Here is an 18248-nt window from a genome sequence, read left to right on the forward strand (position 1 = left end):
GGGACGGACAGACAGACACGGGCGGACGCGGGGGGCGGGCAGCGCACGGGGAGGGACCGCGGCTGCCGGGGACAGCAGGCCCCGCGCCCGCCCAGGGCAGGGAGGGAAGAGCCTCGGGCGTTCCCGCCGGGGAACGTTTGTGGGAAGCGAGCTGGAGCTCGTCCAGCCGGGCTCCTGAACGTGGCCCGGAAGATGGGGGCGTTTGGCCAGGAGAAAGGGAGGCTCAGGGGGAGACCTCATCGCTCTCTCCAGCTCTCTGAAACGAGGGGATAGGGAGGTGCCCGCAGCGAGGGGATAAGAGGAAATGGCCTCAGTATGAGGCCATAATAATCCTTCGATTGTCAAAGAATCGCAGACCACGAAGGTACTCGTGTTCCAACCATCCTGCTCTGGGCAGGGACACCTTTCATTACACCAGGCTGGTCAGAGCCCCATCCAACCTGGCCTTGAACACTTCCAGGGATGGGGTATCCATAGCTGCCCCAGGCAATATGCGCCAGGGCCTCCCCATCCTCAGATGAGACCATTAGGAAAAAAATTACCACTGTTAGAGTGAGTCACCATCGCCGGAGGTGTTTAAGAGGTGTCTAGATATGGGGTTGGGGGATATGGTTTAGGGGTTACAGTGATAATGACAAGTTAATGGTTGGACGTGATAATCTCAAAGGTCTCTTCCACCCTTGGTGATTCTATGTCACTTCAATGAAGTTCATCTTTTTTACTGGCAAACATTTCTGTCTCCACTGGCTGCTTCATCTCTTGTAATTTTAAATAAAACCAAGTGAGAAAGTAGGTGGAGCTTTGAAATGAAGCACAGGGAGGCTGGAGAAGCACTGAGGAAGTTTAATGCCATCCATTCCTAAACAAATGTGGCTTTAAATGGAGCTGCTATCAGTCTAAAATTCAGACTTCTCCCCCCTCTGTACACACCAGCTACATCAGGGTCTGGTGAGATTGTCACACCACATTCTCAACACAACAGGAAAAACTAAGTTCGGTACAGCTTAAACACACAGATTTTTCCCAAATCCATCCAAGTTTCTGGAAACAGTTTCTTCATCCATTCTTGCAGCTGGGGGACAGGCCACTCCATGTCATCCTAAACAGCAGTGAAAACATTTTTGCCAAAAGGATATTCGGTATTTACATCTGGTCTTTCTTGAGCTCTTCACACTGTACATAAAACCTCTGCACACAGTTAACATACACAACAGTTTATAGGAAATTTTCTACTGTATCCAATATGGTAATAAATATGAATAAAACCTAAGAACTGACAGTACAACAAAAGAGTAAAAGTGTTTTTGACTTGATACTGAAATGCCTTGGTTAAAACCAGAAAAATTACTCTGCTTTTTCCTTGTCAGGCAGCATCAAAAAAAGCGATCAATCCATCTTGATCACAGCCATCCAGAATTTCCAGAAGGAGAGGAACTTTGGTTTTCACATTGGTGCCTTTGAATTTAAATTTATCTATGAAGAGATCTGTGATCATACCTGTAAAGGTAAAATTCCAGGAATTACTACTTATTTTCAGTAGGAGGTATCTCTACTTTTAATTCATGATAATATACCAAGTATTCCAGTTGTTAAAAGAGTTTTTAAAGTTCGCGTTCGACTGTAAACAAATCCAAGCCACTTAACTTTGATACATTCTTAAGTGCCATCCTGAATTTGAACACAATCTTTAACCATGTCCATAAAGACAAGAATCATCTAAATATAGGCAGCTGTCTATTTCAGCCATGTCTCTGGATGTTAAGCTCCATTTCAATAAAGCTGAATTGTCAACAAACCATAAAGTCTCTCGAGATGCGCAGGTTGTCTCTTGTACTCCTCCAGCAACTGATCTGCCTCTTCCAAAATGCTGCGGTATTTTGGGAGCAGGAAGTCCAGGTTGCCTTCATGAACTTGTAATTCCTCAAAGACAGTTGAAAATGGTAAGAGCTAACAGCAGGTTAAGTGTTGTAAGAGCAGGTAAGTCAGAAGAAATGAAGCTTAGATATGTCAGAAGGAAGTACTTCAAAGGGAAGACAATCCCCTCCTAAACTAGCAAGTGTTATTTCAGAGTGCCTCATTTTCTAGTCTCCTAATGAAATGCCAGATGTCACTTCATAGACTGGATTCTCAAAATCCTGCTTATTTCAGCTTCCAGCTCTGAGCCAGAACAGGATCACACCACACAGACTCAAGCCTTGACCATACCTTCATTTTTAGAATAAATGAATTCCTAAAAATGTGTAGCATTCCATAAAGTCTGAAGGGGAAAGTAAACTCTGAAAGTATCACTCAATTTGTGACAGCAGAAAGTTTTGAATGCCTCTTCTAAAAAGCCTCAGTCTATCAGCAGACCAATCTGGGATGGTTGATAGTACAGATCTTCTTATCCTCCAGAGAAAGGCACACTTCTGTTCTAGACAAGAGGTAATGGTGTTGTGCACTGAGAGTCTGCTGGGGTAACAGCTTTTATCAATCATTAGATTATTTTACTGCCTGTCAATAAGTTACCATCCAAAAAATGGGTGACTAAAAAATTTGTCAAAGATTTGCTGTCTAAAACAAGCAAGATGTACAACACCATTATTATTGCACAATGACAATGTGCAATAAGAATTAATTCTCTATTATTGTTTAAATCCCTACTTTGCCCAAAAAATAGTTTCAATCCCAAACCAAACCCAGGTAAAACCCTTTCAGTGATAATAAAGATGCACACTGTTCTCACTGGTAGCCAGCTTTTCTGCTATCTGAAGAGCTCTGACAAGTATTTGAATCCCCTAAAAGGACAAAAGAGAACTGGCTGAACATTTTCACCTCCCCTTGCATTAAATAATAAATACCAACTCCACGATGGTGAGCTTTAGACAGGAAAATCCTGGCTCTTGGGAAAAAAGTCTAAGAACTGAGATGAGCTGCCCAACTGGTACCTCCCAAAGGCTACTGAGGAAGGTATTAAGCAAAAGATTCAAAAGCAGATGATTTAGAAATTATGAGACACTGGGATGAAGTTCCCAAGCAAAGAAATTGCATCTGGCCTGAATGACCTAAAAAACTATAAATGGTAGTGGGAAGGGAGAAGGAGCTGGAAACTAACAGCAGGCTAGGAGAGAACATCAGACAATAAAGCTGGCTGCCCTCCTACCATCCAATTTAAGCATCTTCAGTAATCCTACATGTTATTCACTAGTTATAGAGCAAAAAAGAGAATTTTCATTGGAGAAATTTCACTCCTAGACACTTCAAATACCTAGACACTTCAAATACATGCTTTAATTTAAGGGAACAGACCCCACATGACACGCACCTGACTTGAGCCATGGTTTAGTATCTGACAGCATAACCCCCCCATATAGATCAAACCCCAAGAATTCAGATACTTACTCTCAAAGCATCTATTAAGTGCACCTTCTTGGCCAGCAGCTGCTGATACTCTAATTTAGGGTGGATAAGCTTTAAGGTGTGCCTCACAGATTCTTCATTTACATCTAGCAGGGAGTAAAAAAGAACCCCAACAAGCAAATGAGTACTACATATTCCATTTATGGGAATAACAAATGAACTGAAGTACAACAAAATAGAGAAGAATTTTTACCATATGATATGTTGAGATTAATCTTCCTTTTAGTAGCCTCTTTGGAAAGCACATCTTTGAGGATGGATATTGTAGAGATGTTGTCAGATTTAAAATATCCCTCACCTTTTCTATAAAAGAAGAACAGTTTAAAATACAAACTTGAACACACACACATGCATTAGGTTTAGTAATTGTATTCTACCTGTAAGTACTTTCAAGCTGTGTTCCCAGGAAAGTGTTCTGAAAATAAAAGGTGATGCACTCTCCAGCAGGAGTCTTTTCAGGCATCTCAGGCAAGCAAAACACAACCCAGGAGTGAATTTCAGCAAAACTGAACTGGCCTTTGAGCATAAGTGTATTCATGGGCCTGTGGCATTGTAAAATTAAAAGAGAAAAAGGACAGTTAATATCTAAGAAGGATGGACTCTGTTCATGTAAAAAAAGCTCAGTTCCATGTGGTGGTTTCCTTTTAATCAGCACCCAGTAATAAAACAGGTCTCTCCCTAAGTACAGATACATATTGTAGATTACAGCTATTTTTCTGTACTTCAAATGCAAAGCTACATGCATATTCAAGTTCTACCGCCCACTAGGCATGTCAGATCTAGGAAAAAAAAACAAGTTGGAAGTTTTTGATGTCCCACTGCAAGTTGTTAAACCTGAAATTTAGGACAAAGGTAAACAACTGACAAGAGCAAATATGACTAAGACAGAGCCTCAAGAGCTTCCCATGCTGTAAACCTCAGATGTAGCATTTTTATCAAGAACAAGGCATGGTGGAACTCATTTGCACACTGAAGCCTTTGGTATCCTCCCTTCAGTTCTTCAGTTTTGGTTTGAACAAGCAGGTCCTTGGAGGCAATACGAGATGTTAGTGAAGTGGGCAAAAATCCATCAGAAACTGTGTAAAATACAAAACTCCTATAATAGAGAGATAAAGTCTTGGCTCAATTTTGGGGCCAAGTTAGCTGTGAGAAAAAAATTAGAGGAAAAGAGTGGAGCAGAGAATGAGGCTGAAACTGAAAACACAGTTACCTACAGAGGAAAGCTTCCTTTCTACCACACCCTCAGCTCAACTAACACATGGGGCTGAACTACAACCCATGGCAGTAAAAGGAAAAATAGCCCCAAAACAAGAGTGGCAAGGAATCCATTTAATCCATTATTCAATTAGGAAATCCATGAAATGGAACTACAGGCTCAAAAATGTAGGTTAGGGCTTACAAATTCCATACTTAAGTTTACCGAGCAAACATTTCAGCTGCCTTGTGTCATTTTTTCCAAGTGAAAAAAGGCATTGATTTTCCTTTGCACATACCTGTCCTGGTCAATAGAATGAGTTCTCTGGTGAAGTGAAAGTGGCTTAATTTGATATTGAAGAACTTGACAGGTTTTTGGTTGGATTCTTGGAGTTACATATGCTTGAAGTGTCCCGTACTGTCCTTCAATTGAGCGAACCTGCAGAGAGGAAAGAAGAACCCCACAGAGAAGAAGGAAAGGAAAAAGATGTTTGGAAATTTTACCACTGTTTGGAAATTTAGTGAATATTCAAAGTATGTTAAAGAAAGCCTCTAGTATTTCAGGAATATTTATAGTACTATATTTACTTGATAGTGCCACTATAAACAAAGCAGATGAGTTTTAAAACTAAATGGAGCATAGTCCAGTGAAGTGCTGCTGTATTAGATGAATATTAATAACACCCTCTAACTCATTTTCTGATCAGTTAAAATGAAAAGACTCAAAAATTGAAAGTTTTGCGTAAACATGTATCAGATTAGAAGACTGCAGTAAAAAAGAGAAAACCTCATGCCTGTGGGCATGCTGAGGATTTTCCTAATCAGGATTTCCTTCATTATTTCCTGTGGTGGCTGCCATAAAATGTATGGATTTGGTGGATCCTTAAAAATAAATTCCAAAACACCCACATGCCTTTAAGTATAATAAGCATGGGATGATAGGATTTGCTTCCTCTTCAAAATACAAATTGAGCCTATATTCCCTTGTTAGTTCCCAATGCCATTTCCTTCAAACACTTCAGAGAATAAACAATGCCAGAGCTTTCTTTCCCACACCTCCCTCAGCTTTAAGTTCCACACATTGCCTTCAGAATCCTGTGTTTTCCCAATCTGTGGTGTCCCCATTGCTTTCATCTTAGGGACACTCAAAAAGATCCCAGGCTCTCCTCTGACATATTTTTAGAAGCCCTTAGAAATCCTAAAGACAAATAGAAAGGAACACAAGCCCCAGGTTAGAAGGTCTTAGGAAAAAAACGGCAGTAGAAATTGGACTGATCCACATGGAGAGCTCTTCATTCCAAAGCAGGACTACCCATGAATTTTATGAAACATATTTTTGAGCATTTTACCTTAAGTTCAAGTCTTGTAGTATTTGCTTGGCATCTGTAAGTTGCAAGAAGAAAGTTGCTATTTGGCTGAAAAAAGGAAAAAAAAAGAATTAAACAGGAAAATAACACAAAATAGGCCTGTGGATTCACAAAATCTCTACTGGTCTTTTTTAACTGTAGCTACGTTACAGTGAAGTTTTGGCTATGCATGCAAAACTGTTTACAAGAGTTAAATACAAAAAAGCATTGGTTCCCCTGAATGTTCCAATTAGTTTTAATTATGATGGAGTTAAAAAAATAAAATCTCTCTGTAAGGAGAAGTCAACCAAAGCCTCTTACACTCTTTAATAATCTCTACAAAGATTACACAGATACCTACTTTTCATCTGAAAAATGCATGTCAGCCCACTCCACTCATCTGCAAAATTAGTTCAACTTTCAAAAGCTAAAGCAGGATCAGTAAGAAAATACACCCCAAAAAGCACTAAGTTAATCACCACAAATGGCACAAAACCTAAAATAAAAAGCTGATTTCTGGGAGCTCCAGGGCAGAACAATGATGTGCAAATTCAGTTCTTAAAACTAAAAAGACTGTTAAAAGGGAGAAGATTTTACAGAAGATTTTAATAAATCCTAAGGTGGTTTCAGGATTTTCTCCCCAGCCCTTAGTGTCAATAGTAATTCTGTAACTATTTAAGTCTGTAGTTATAACATATAAAAAAAGGCATGCAAACATTTGACTCCGCACACAGCAGAACTGTCACATTCTAAAGATAATTTTTAGGAATTAACTAAGAAATGTAACACTTTCCACCTAAATTACTTGGAAGTAAACGTACATGAGTCTATGAAATCCAGAGAAGAGAGCAATACTCAATGTCTCTCACAATCCTCCTCAGGAACAAAAAAAAGGAAGAGAGGAGATATTTTTGCATATTTAGGTTTGCCTTACATCAGGACCTGCCTCTATCTCCCCATTCTGCAGTATCTCTAAAGAAGCTGTGCTCTCCACAATTACCAGATGAGCAGTTTAACTGAATGTATTTTCAATCAGAGATATATACATCCAAGTTCTATTTTTGCTACAATATTAAGGGTTTCCATCATGCCATCTCTCCAGACATCCCCTCTTCAGTTTCACTCACCTCAGAATCACAGCTGCTAAAACTAACAACAGCAGAATTTTTATCCACATCCAGCAAGTCCAGTGGGACATCACTCTGCAGAACACAGGAGGAAGGAAAAAGCAAGAGCTTACATTCCTGAGTAGATCCAAGTGCATTTATCCTCTGACTGTCATCAAGCTTTGTAAGGAGAGAGAGGCAAGGAGATTGCTTCATCTCAGAGGCAAAAGCCTAACAGACATGCAGCTTACTCCTTAATCCTGGAGTAGCATGATGATCTTGCTCTTATTCCCTTTACAGAGTCCTGAGCTCCTGGGGGGCTGCTTTACCACAACCTCAGTGTAAAATCTGTAACTGTCTTTCAGACATGAAAGGTTGATTAAACAATTTCTTTATTTCTCATTTAGCTATGGAAACATCTGATATTATACTGTGACAAATTAGCTGTAGCTTAGCATTGCTCTGTAACATCCTTAATAAAAACAGGATTTTTATTAAGAAGTGAAAAATAAATTCCTACAACACTACTTTCCCATTTGTTAAAGAAAAATCACCTCATAAATTCCTCCTTGTCACATTTTTCTCCTCATGCATTTCCCAAAACAGGTAATTCAGTACTGCTACTCTTTGTGACTACCAAAGATGGCATTAATTTCAGCTGATACAGTAGGAGGAATAATTAATTAAGGTGGCTGTAATGGGCAGGACTGTTTCTCCCCACCTGCACACAAATCAGACACTGTTCCACACTGGAAGTGAACAGGTGGCCCATAACATTCTGAAATTAATTTTCCACTACAGAGGGCACTTAACTGGCGAGTGAAGATGTGTACCCCATTTAACTGGCGTTTAAATAAGGACATGCAAAAGCAAACACAAAGTTACAAAGAAATCTTCTGTTACAGCAGCCACTTTGGTCTATTTTGGCAATGTAAAGCTGCTCTGCTCAATATGAATTTGTTGTATTTTCTCTCTAACAAGCATGTCCTTAAGATGCTGCAACTTGGCTTTCTGAACTAGAAAGTCTCTGAGTGTTTTATTTATGCATCAAGAAATCCAGCAAGAACAAGCCCCACCGACCTGCACCAGGACATTATCTATGGCTGTCTGCACCTCCAAGATGAGGCTGTAGCTGGCATCATCCCTGTTCAGTGTGAACTTGTCATTGACACTGAAGGCAGGTACTGAGGAAACTGCAGTGCTGGAGTGAGAGGACTGCTGGTATTTCTCCCGTTCCTGGAGCACTTTTATCTGCAATTGTTCCAACTCATTCCTAGAAAAGGAAAACCACTCATAATGTCTTCAAAAAAAGGCTAGACTAGTCTATAGAGCTAGACTAGAAATTAAATAGTTTAAACTTGCAAGGCAATCATGTTTATCTCCTGTCCTCCATATTTCCGCCAGAAGTGACTGATGGCTCCCCTTAGATGCACTTAACAAAGATAAAATATAAACTCTATCACATGGACACGTGGATTTTACATGTTCCTTGCCAAAAGAGAGCTTTGAGACACAGGAAAGGACAAACTTTTTCCTTGAAGAGTACAATTCATTTTGAATAATATGGTAGTGACTTATTTCCTGCCATCATTTAGAAGCTATAGAGCAGCAAGGAAGAAAGGAATCTTATCTTACTGGTACTGAGGCAGAATGCATTAAGACATCATCATGTGAAGGCAAGATAGAAAAAGGCTGTGAAATGAGGCTGCTATTCATTTCTACTTTGAAAAGGTTTGATTCTACTTCTAGATATATTAGTGATAAAGAAAATCCAGTGAGATAAGAAAGAAAGATGACATTTCAGCTTTTAACATTTCCATTCTTCCATTTAAATTTCTTTCTAGCACAATTACCTTAAGGATGAAATCTTGTTCTGCATTTCTTGACTTAATTTAAGTTCTTCACCTGATCCACCTTCTCTATAGACAGGTTCTGTAGTCAGTCCTGTCAGCCAGCCTAAACCAATATATGAAGTTTATATTCCTTATAAGCTAAAAAGAAAATTCTACACTCAGCTATTTTATGTGTGAAGTGATGTTTGTTCCACACACTGGCTAGAGAGAATTGAGCCCAATTTAATCCTTTTTTGTAGGATTAATCCTAGACACTGAGCAGCACTTTTTATGGGTTTCATGCTTAAATTGGAAAACATTACTTTGTCTTCATTAAGTACTTTGAGCAATAAATTCCTTTTTAGCAGTTTTTAACTGAGCAGTTGGATTTTTTCTCACAAATTGAATTACTGGCAGTACTGAAAACAAAATAAAAACGGTTCAATGTGTTTATAGCAAACTAGATGCTGCTCAGTGGGCTTAGAGGTTGGATGTTGATGCTTGAAAAAAGTTATATTTTTGCTTACTAAGTTACATTTATTTCTAAAAGCAAATACTAATTGATTATATTCTGATACCTCAGGTATGATATGCAGAGAAGAATGGGTGCTTACAGCTCCAGTTCTCTGCCAAAATCAGTCTAGCGCACATCCAACCAGAATTCACCTTTGAAAGCCCACAGGGAAACACGGGCTTTCACTTTTTCCCTTCCTTCTATCATCCAGGACCTTGACAACATTCCCACTAAAAGAAGCCACAAAGGACTTAGGGTGCAACAGTACCAAGTACTGCCAATCATACCAACACAATTCATGTGAGGTCAGGTGCAAGGGACTTTTGATCACTCAAAAATGTTTACAAGAAGTACTTAGAACAGCATTATTTCTCAGTAACTGACTGAGGATTGCATCTTGCCAAATGGCATGATTTTCATCACAAGAAGTTTCAATAGGTTAACTTTTAGCACTGAAGGTAATTAAAGGCAGAGAATTAGCAATATTTTAGCTCCCAGCAGCTGACAAATGCAGCATGTTTATCATGGTCCCTGTCACAGACAGGCCAATAGCTCAAGGCTTACAGAGGAGCTGCTGGGATGCCTCACACAGGAGAGCTTTATTCCCAACTAAAATCAAAATCAACCCCATTTAAAGCACTCTGAAGCTGCAAACGAATGAAATTACATAAAACACAGAAAAATAAAATAAAAACATGCTTGTATACCAACACTTTTCGTACATATTAAAAAAATCATAAATAATTTGTATAGACATACTCATTAATTCATCACATTAAGGCAGCAATCGACACCAAAATATAGTCAGCCACTGTGTTACACACGAGGAATATCTTCAGATCTAAAATCCTCACAGTTTAAATGCAGTAAACTTTTTTAAAGTGTAAATATTAAATCAGAAGAAATCTTCTCAACACAAAATTTTAAGAGATGTGAGTTGCACTAACAACATAACCTGCTTCATTTTATCACCTCACCACACATGGCATTTATTGTGTCAATGACATGAAGCTTACCTGAGTACGTTGCTGCTAAAATTTCATCATAGCCATCTTTTCCCACACAGCCACCCTGGATTGATGAAATGCTCTCTGACAAAGCCTTCAAATAAACACATTCAAGCAGAGGGAAATATCACTGCACTCATTTTAGAAGCTTTTGGATGATTCTATTCCACATAGCAAACATATTGAAAAGTTGAATGCAAAACACTGAAAGACAGTGTTGTTCCAGCAGAAATTAGCAATCTGACTGAAGTGAAATGATCCCTCTGGATCCAATTACTATTTTAAACAATTGATACCAAAGTAATTATGCTCAGTGAAGCCCTGGCAGCTTCCATTTATTAACCTGTAAATCACAGACTATGCACAACACTCTTGGGTTTTTCACTAGAAAGCACCTCTGGATTAGGTTTCACCTAGCAGTCAACTAAGCCAAAACTTTAACACTCTCTACATTATTTTGATTTTTGCTCTCTACATTGTTTTGATTTTTGCTCAAATCACAACTACTTCACTTTCTGATTCTTACATGTTGCCATACTGATTTCAAGTTCATATTGTCAATGTTACAAACCTCTTAAATTAAAACCAAACCACATATTTTAGCAGTAACGATCCTGTAAATTTTGAAATACTGATTTTTATTTTTAATTAATGAGTTGGGTTTTTTTCAGCAGAGTATGAAGAATGAGGACTTACATAATCATGTCGAAGGACAGGATCATCAGCACTCTCAAAGTTATAAATCTCTATCATTCCATCATCTCGTCCAACAAGTAATTCCTTAACTCCATCTCCCAGAATGTCAAAACTATCAATGCACAGAATACCTAATGAAGAAGAAAACAAAGCCATTTGCTTCATCTTTATCGGTTTCTGATACAATAATACACACGCCACACTCAGTTACACAGAAACAGAGTCCTGGCCAGCTTTTAGTGAGATCTCTGGATAAGTCCTCAAAGTTGAAGTCCCTCCCCTGTGCTTCAGACTCAAGGTAAACTTTTTTGGCTCCATACTTCACAGAAAGACTAAGGACATACTAAGAAGCATTTTAAGAAAATAATGTGGTGATAACTCTTATAATTAAATAAAAACGTATTTATATATTCCATTCCTGATCTTGTCCTTTACAAAGCAGTAGGGGCTAACAGATGCTCCAGAAGCAGCACACCAAGGCTAAAACTGGGAAAGTTTTGATCAGTTATTGTGGAGACACATTCTACCTTCAGACAAAATCCTTTACTATGACTCTTAGAGACCTTAAAACCACTGAACATCTGATAAGTTTGGCAGGTGTGTTTGCCAAATATACATGCACTTAGAAAAATTACAAATATCTCAACTGAATTTGAATCAACACTGTTTTACAAACACCACTTGAAAAATAGTGTAAAAACAAAAGTTTGCTACAATACTGGGAATGATATGAACACAAAATCCAAAGCAAGACAAACTGATTCAAATTATTTGTCAGAAAATCAGAAGATTTAAAGATACCTTAGTCGTGTTAGTATCACATACTGATATAACCACAATGACAAAATCACACTATTCCTCCAGAGTTATCTATGAATAAGATTTCCTGATTACCCTACTCTTAACAAAGCCTCAGGTATGCTGGAAAGCTAAAGAGTGAGAAATTGAGACACATGACATACCTCCTCTCTTCTTTTCATTTCCAATTTCCCACCTTGGCATTGCCTTGGTACCAGTAATCTGGGTGACACCCAATTTCCCATCAGAAGTCCCATACACAATTTCTTCCCCAGAATCACCTGAACACAGAAACTGAATTTAGAATTGATAAAATCAAGCACACCAACTTCAAAATGCTGTGTAGTTACACTCTGCAGCCCATGGGAAAAGAAAACACTGAATTAGCGACGTGTAATGGAACTGTCAGGCTTCAAAGCTGAAAACAAATCCATGAAAACTGCACCCATCCTGGTCATTTCCTTGTGGCTATCACTATTCTGTGTTTGGCTGCACCCTGCACTTGAGTTCTGCCTAAAAACCAGTCAGTATTTATTACTATGCATTTCATCAAAGTTAGGCTGAAGTATAAAGGCTATTCAATGGACTTGACAGAAGAAAACCAGAGAAATCCTTTCCAAACACACAGTGAATGTTGTGCCACAATCTCAGCAATTAAGAACTACTGTTCCAAACCAGCTCTGGAAGTTTGTCACACAATCTAACTGAAACTAAATTAAGCACCAGATTAACACCCTAAAGAGATTTCTATGAGGTTAGAGCAGATTAGCAGGAAGGATGATCTATTCAAAACTATTTCAAGTTTGAACCTTCCAGGCTCAGTTTATGTCAGCTCTACTCAATATTCTCATCCATCCATGTATTCCAGTTATGGAAATCCATGTGTAAGGGAAACACAAACCCAAAATCTGAACATGGCCCCCAAAAGTCCAGTTTGTTTTTACACAATGAGACCTCAGACCTCACTAGTGTTGTAAGAGGCCTTCAATTAAATGTGAATATAATTTAGAACTGTCTAAAACAGTCACATCTCTATGTCTATTTATATGTAAAAGAATTACCTTGCATAGTCACTTTTCTGCTGCATTTTTAGCATCAGCTTGAAAATCAAGACAAAATAACTAAGACAAGCTACATAATCTTAAAAATACAGTAAAACAGTATTATTAATTATGTGTATATTCAAAGTCTTATTACCCCCATTTCCATTGCTCAGAGCAAGAACAGCAGGTGGTCCAGGAAGTTCTACTTCATACAGCAAATTGGATCCCTGAAGATAAAGAAAACAATCTTCAATTAATTTGTTAAAAAAATCCCCCAAAACAAGAAAAAAAAGGAACTCCAAAATACCAGCCACATACCAAACCAATGTCCCACAATGACAAAATTATTACAGATCATACTAAAAGGTAACGTTTACTTATTCAAACTCCTATGAGAAAACCATTTCTAAGCCTAAAACAGGGTGAAGTCTGTAGAAATAAAACATAGGACTATTGAAATGTTTCCTGGATCATTTTAAATGATAATACTCATCTAACAATTTAATTTGTTAAATAGCTTAGTATCACTCAAGACTCGTCGCAACAGTAATTGATGAGAGCAAGAATTCCCAAAGTGATAAAAACTTCAGGAAATTGAGTATGTGAGCACTTTTACTTACAAGGGACCAATTTGTCATCAACTTCCACCTATGAATCCCAAAGCCTGTTTACAGTGGTTTCATTAATCCTCATTTTTTACAAGTTTATGATAATGATTTTCCTTTAAAAAAACAGCAGAAAGGGAATGCACTAGCAGCAACATTCCCAAGTAAGGCACAATACACTAATCCTTATGATGTTTAAGCCCTGTTCCCTTAATAATCAGTCCAATTCCATAGCATCCATACATAAAACAAAGAAGGAGACATTTGAACCTGTAACACTCTGAGCACTCTGTCCTGACAAGCAAGCACCGGTGTGATGCAGCTCACTTTGTCTACAGGAAGGCAGAGAACATCATTGATTTTATCTCCTGAGAGGAAGTAGTGCTGGTCCTTGCAGTCACAGTAATGGTTATAGATGTAGCTTGCACAGAGAAAGAGATCTGCTCCTGAAATGTGCCTGAGGAGAAGAAAACACTTCCTGTAGCATCTTGCTGCAGCAAGAGTCCTTTATGCTTTTATGCCCTACTATGCTCACAGCTCCAAGGTATTATGGGCCCCTGCAAGCTGTTCCAGCTTTTAGAGGTCCTTATAAATACTAAAACCATGTGGTTTCTACAGCTCTCACATTTCCACTCCTATCTTCAGGTAAATCCCTAAGAATATCTTTACAGAAATTTCATTATTATATTTTTTATGCTGATTTGTCCATGGCAGCATCTTACAACACAATCCAAAAGAGATTTTGCTCCAGGAGCTCTGTGGACAGGACACACTGTGGCAATAACCCCAGCTCTGCTCACACAGTGTGTGAGCCTCCAGACCACTCCCAATTCCCCCCACATTTCCAAGATATTCCCAATTCCTCCTACAGGTCGCAGCACAAGCTGAAGCTGGACTAGCACTTAGTGTCACCTACACAATATGCTTAAAATTATTGCATAAAATCATAAACTAACAATCTGCTAGAGCTCTCAAAAATGCAAATTATCATACATACATAGCTTTGATGCTTTCAGTAAGGTTAGTTTCAAAGGAAAGAAACTGCTTCCCTCTTTTTGTGAAACCTCTGACTTCAGATCCTATAGCCACAAAAATTTTCTCTTGTGGTGTATTAAGAGCTCCTCCCAGCTCCAGTCTGGAGATCTTTTGTCCTGGCAGTGTCTTGAACACTGGCTGTCAACAAAAAAGCAATTTTAATCAATCACAATATTATATTTCTGCTAATCTTTTAACATAAAGGATAACAAATTGACTTTCCAATTTCTGGCAAAACTAAGATGCAATGGGTTGTACACAGACAAAAATAATCTGTGTATTTATTTCAGAATCACAGAGTAACCAAGCATTTTATGAGTAAATAAATACAAAAAAAAGCTTTAAAACACAGTAAATTATGACTTCATTACTTCATTGTTATTAATTCATCCATAGGAAAAATTCAGCACTGCTGTCAACTGTGTTATTTGTGGTTTGTTTTTTATTTTAAAGAACAACACATATACACACTCTCTCTCATGTTACATTCTTATTCCAAAAGTCTACATTGATTTATTTGTATTGCTATAGAATACTTATGAGCTAACCATCAACTTGGAGAAGAAAACCTGTGAAATAAAGTTATTTTTTATTGAGCTGGGCATGAAAAGCAATCAGTTTGTCCAAATCCCTAAGGTGATTTAATGAATCTCTGCAGGTTTTCGTCCCATTGTAATAACTGTCTATGTGCCCAGGCTTAAGCCCAACTTGGCTAAAGTGCAAAATGTGTGGATATTACTTTTCTTTCACATTACTTTTTGACTATAACTGTGGAGAATCCTGTGCTTGGACAGGCACGAGATCAGCGTTCCCTCACCAAGTTAGGCATCAGTCCACAGCTCTACCAAGACACCTTCCACTGGCATCTTATTTGCCACATGAATAAATAATGGACTTCCAAAGTTCACTGGGAAGAACATTCCAAAAACAAAATTTTAAATGGAACATTTCCACTTACCACAGCTTCGCCCTTTTTTATGCCAAAGCACGTAACGACCCCATCCTGATCTCCAACAACCACCTTCAAAAGTATAATACATTGTTATTTTTTATTACACACACAGCTGTGGTTTTAAATAATGCTTTACCTGTATTCATAGAATCACAGAATGGTTTGGCTTGGAAGGGACCTTAAAGATCTCTCAGCTTCAGCCCCCTGCCAGTGATAGGGACACTTTCCACTACCCCAGGTTCCTCAAGTTCCATCTAACCTGACTTTGAACTCTTCCAGGGATGGAGCAGTCACAGCTTCTCTGGGCAACCTGTGCCAGTACCTCATCACCCTTACAGGGAATAACTTTTTCCTAATATTTAATCTAAACCTACTCTCTTGTCAGTTTGAAGCCATTCCCCCTTGCCTGGTCACTATATGCTACTCTAAATAGCCCCTCTGTTATAAAATTAATTATATTTTCCAGACTATTTAATTACATACTTTAAGGTATACTTTAAAGATCTACATAAAATGCTAGAAATATGATGTTGAACAGTAGCTCAAGTACAGGCATTTACAATCCTTTTCCTGCTTCTACTTGTAAACGTCAGCAACCATGAGGTGAAGACGTATTTGGGAAAAGTTGTGTTTTCACACTAAGACTTTATTACCGAGGGAAAAAAAATGCAGCTCCTTTTATTGTGTTTCCCTAACAAGGTTGCCTTAATTAAATTAAGAAATACTTAAAAATAAATGTTTTATAGACTCATCAAGGTTGGAAAAGATCTTTAAGGTCATGAAATTCAACTATCAAGCTGTCATTATTACTCTAACTCCTAAACTGGCACTCCACCCAGTGCCAGATCCAGACACCTCTTAAACACCTCCAGGGATGGTGACTCCACCAGCTCCCTGGGCAGCCTGTTCCAATGCTTGACCATCCTAACAGTAATGGTACTACTTCAGGTAACATATCAGGTATAACAGTAACATTACTACTTCAGGTAATATACCAGGTATAACAGTAATATTATTGCATCTCAGCTTCAGGCCATTTCCTCTAGGCTTAAACGTTAGTATAACCAAAATAGAGAAATGTGGAAGAACTCCATTGTGGTTTCAGCAATGCTGGGAACTACAAAAATTCCTTCCTGGTTCTGAAGTTTTCCAATCACAAAGTCAGATTTTTTTTTCTCTTTTTCTCCAAAATAAGGTTTTCCAAACCCCCCAAATGGGGTTGCACAGTCTTTCCCTATAATGTCCTGTATCTAAGGAAATCTGGAGTTGATTAACGCTAGGATGAGGCAGAGGACCGGAGAGGCAGCGAAGCACCAGGCGCTCGGTACCTTCTGCGTGGCCTTCTTGCCGGAGGCGGGCAGCAGCCTCATCGTCTTCTGCGCCGTCACTCCCACCTGTGGATGCAAGAGACGCTGCACAGCGGGGCCCGGAGCGCCGGGACGCGCCTCGGGCAGCGCGCAGGCCCGGCCGCACGGCGGCCCCTCGGCCCCGGGCGGGCCGTGCCGCCTGGTTCCCTTGCCGGGGCGCTGCCGGCGCTGCCGTGCCCACCTGCAGGTAATCCACGCGTGCCAGGCTCGGCTCCATCGCTCCGCCGGACGCGCGTCCCTCCCGCGGGCACGGCGCGCCCGCCGCCTGTCACCGCGGCAACCTCCGCGCGGGGCCCGCCTCTCATTGGCTGGGCGGGCGGACGGTGGGCGGGGACTCGGCCAGACGGGCGCAGCGATTGGCTGGAAGGCGCCGGGGCGGGGTGAGGGGCGGGCAGAGCCGGGAGCGCCCCGGAGCGGCTCCCGCGGGAACGACCCCGAGGGGGATCCCGGGCTCGGTGCCGAACGTGCGGGAGGAATGGTTTGTTTAACAACGAAGCCAAAAGTATCTGCCCTGCACGGGGTCCGAGTTAAAAAAATAAATCCTTTCTCTCCGAAGGGTAAATACACTGAATTAAGAAATGGTCGGCGCGAGTACGTGAATACACAGACATGTTAAATAACGCTGCTGCCATCACATTGCCACTTACCTGGTTCTCAGCAATTCCGTGAGTTCTGGGCTTACACGCGTTACTAGCACCACTAATAAAGAAGAAAGATTTCAAGTAATTCCCCACTCATCTCTAGTTGGTTTATTGTAGTATGAAAAATCCTATTTTGTACCTGGACACTGCAAGGAACAGAGTATTACGCTGTATCTGTTAATTTTTTGTCTTGCAAATTTAGTGCAAAGAATTCTCCATATGTAATCATAAACCTGTTAAAATATCAGCAATCGATACCATTATACCTTTTTAATGCATAAATGCAAAAAAAATGTTATGATAGTTCTTGCTTTTAGACAATTAAAATGAAGAGAGCAATCTTTTTGTGGTGAGTTAAAAGTTCCTAAGACTAAATTCCAGAGAAGCTGTACATAAAGTTATTTAGTGCTAAAAATCTACAATACATTTTTTCAAGTATAAGATACTGAAATATTATTGCCAATAAATAGTTGTGCTGTCATTGAAGCCACAGTTCCTTTGTTGAATCATTCACATCTCAGCATATTGGGATTTAGTTTCTCACTGAGTTTATGTATTAAAATTGCCAACTCTTCTGTTGCTTGGGACTTATCCTCCAACAGTTCATAGCGAAGACTGGAGATGTCCTGTTTGATTTCCTTTAATTCACCTGCATTAACAACAGAAAGAAACACTCAGTAGCAAAGTTTCACATTCAGTGAATACTCTCCTGT

The 18248-nt window shown here is 39.4% G+C and overlaps 2 protein-coding genes across 2 annotated transcripts in view; both read right to left on the bottom strand.

Annotated features, from left to right (window-relative positions):
- Positions 1-919: 919 nt before the first annotated feature.
- On the bottom strand, positions 920-17111 carry BBS7 (Bardet-Biedl syndrome 7). The gene is made up of 19 exons (XM_058803819.1): positions 17076-17111; positions 16856-16921; positions 15534-15596; positions 14538-14713; positions 13811-13997; positions 13090-13162; positions 12057-12173; positions 11095-11225; positions 10408-10492; positions 8899-9001; positions 8126-8318; positions 7067-7141; positions 5943-6008; positions 4893-5032; positions 3777-3941; positions 3593-3702; positions 3382-3485; positions 1797-1920; positions 920-1497 (listed from the first exon to the last, which is right to left on the bottom strand). Exons 1-19 carry the CDS (start codon positions 17109-17111, stop codon positions 1364-1366), a joined length of 2148 nt encoding a protein of 715 aa, XP_058659802.1. The 3' UTR covers positions 920-1363.
- Positions 17112-17628: 517 nt separating this feature from the next.
- Positions 17629-18248, bottom strand: part of TRPC3 (transient receptor potential cation channel subfamily C member 3) — a 32620-nt gene continuing 32000 nt past the window's right edge. Inside the window, exon 12 of the mRNA XM_058803640.1 lies at positions 17629-18184. Within this exon, the coding sequence (XP_058659623.1) occupies positions 18042-18184 (143 nt within the window). The 3' untranslated portion in view covers positions 17629-18041. The remainder of the gene's footprint in view (positions 18185-18248) is intronic.

The sequence above is a fragment of the Ammospiza caudacuta genome, chromosome 4, assembly GCF_027887145.1.
Source record: "Ammospiza caudacuta isolate bAmmCau1 chromosome 4, bAmmCau1.pri, whole genome shotgun sequence".
NCBI classification, from domain to species: Eukaryota; Metazoa; Chordata; class Aves; order Passeriformes; family Passerellidae; genus Ammospiza; species Ammospiza caudacuta.

Bases quoted from the DNA above. Each gene is read 5' to 3' on its own strand.
- BBS7 (XM_058803819.1), bottom strand. From the start codon at position 17,111: ATGGAGCCGAGCCTGGCACGCGTGGATTACCTGCAG. The intron at 13,163-13,810 runs GTTCAAATGTCT...CTTTATCTTCAG, and splicing joins GAGTGCTCAGAGTGTTACAG to GGATCCAATTTGCTGTATGA. The intron at 8,319-8,898 runs GTAATTGTGCTA...TTCCTTTTCTAG, and splicing joins AACAAGATTTCATCCTTAAG to GAATGAGTTGGAACAATTGC.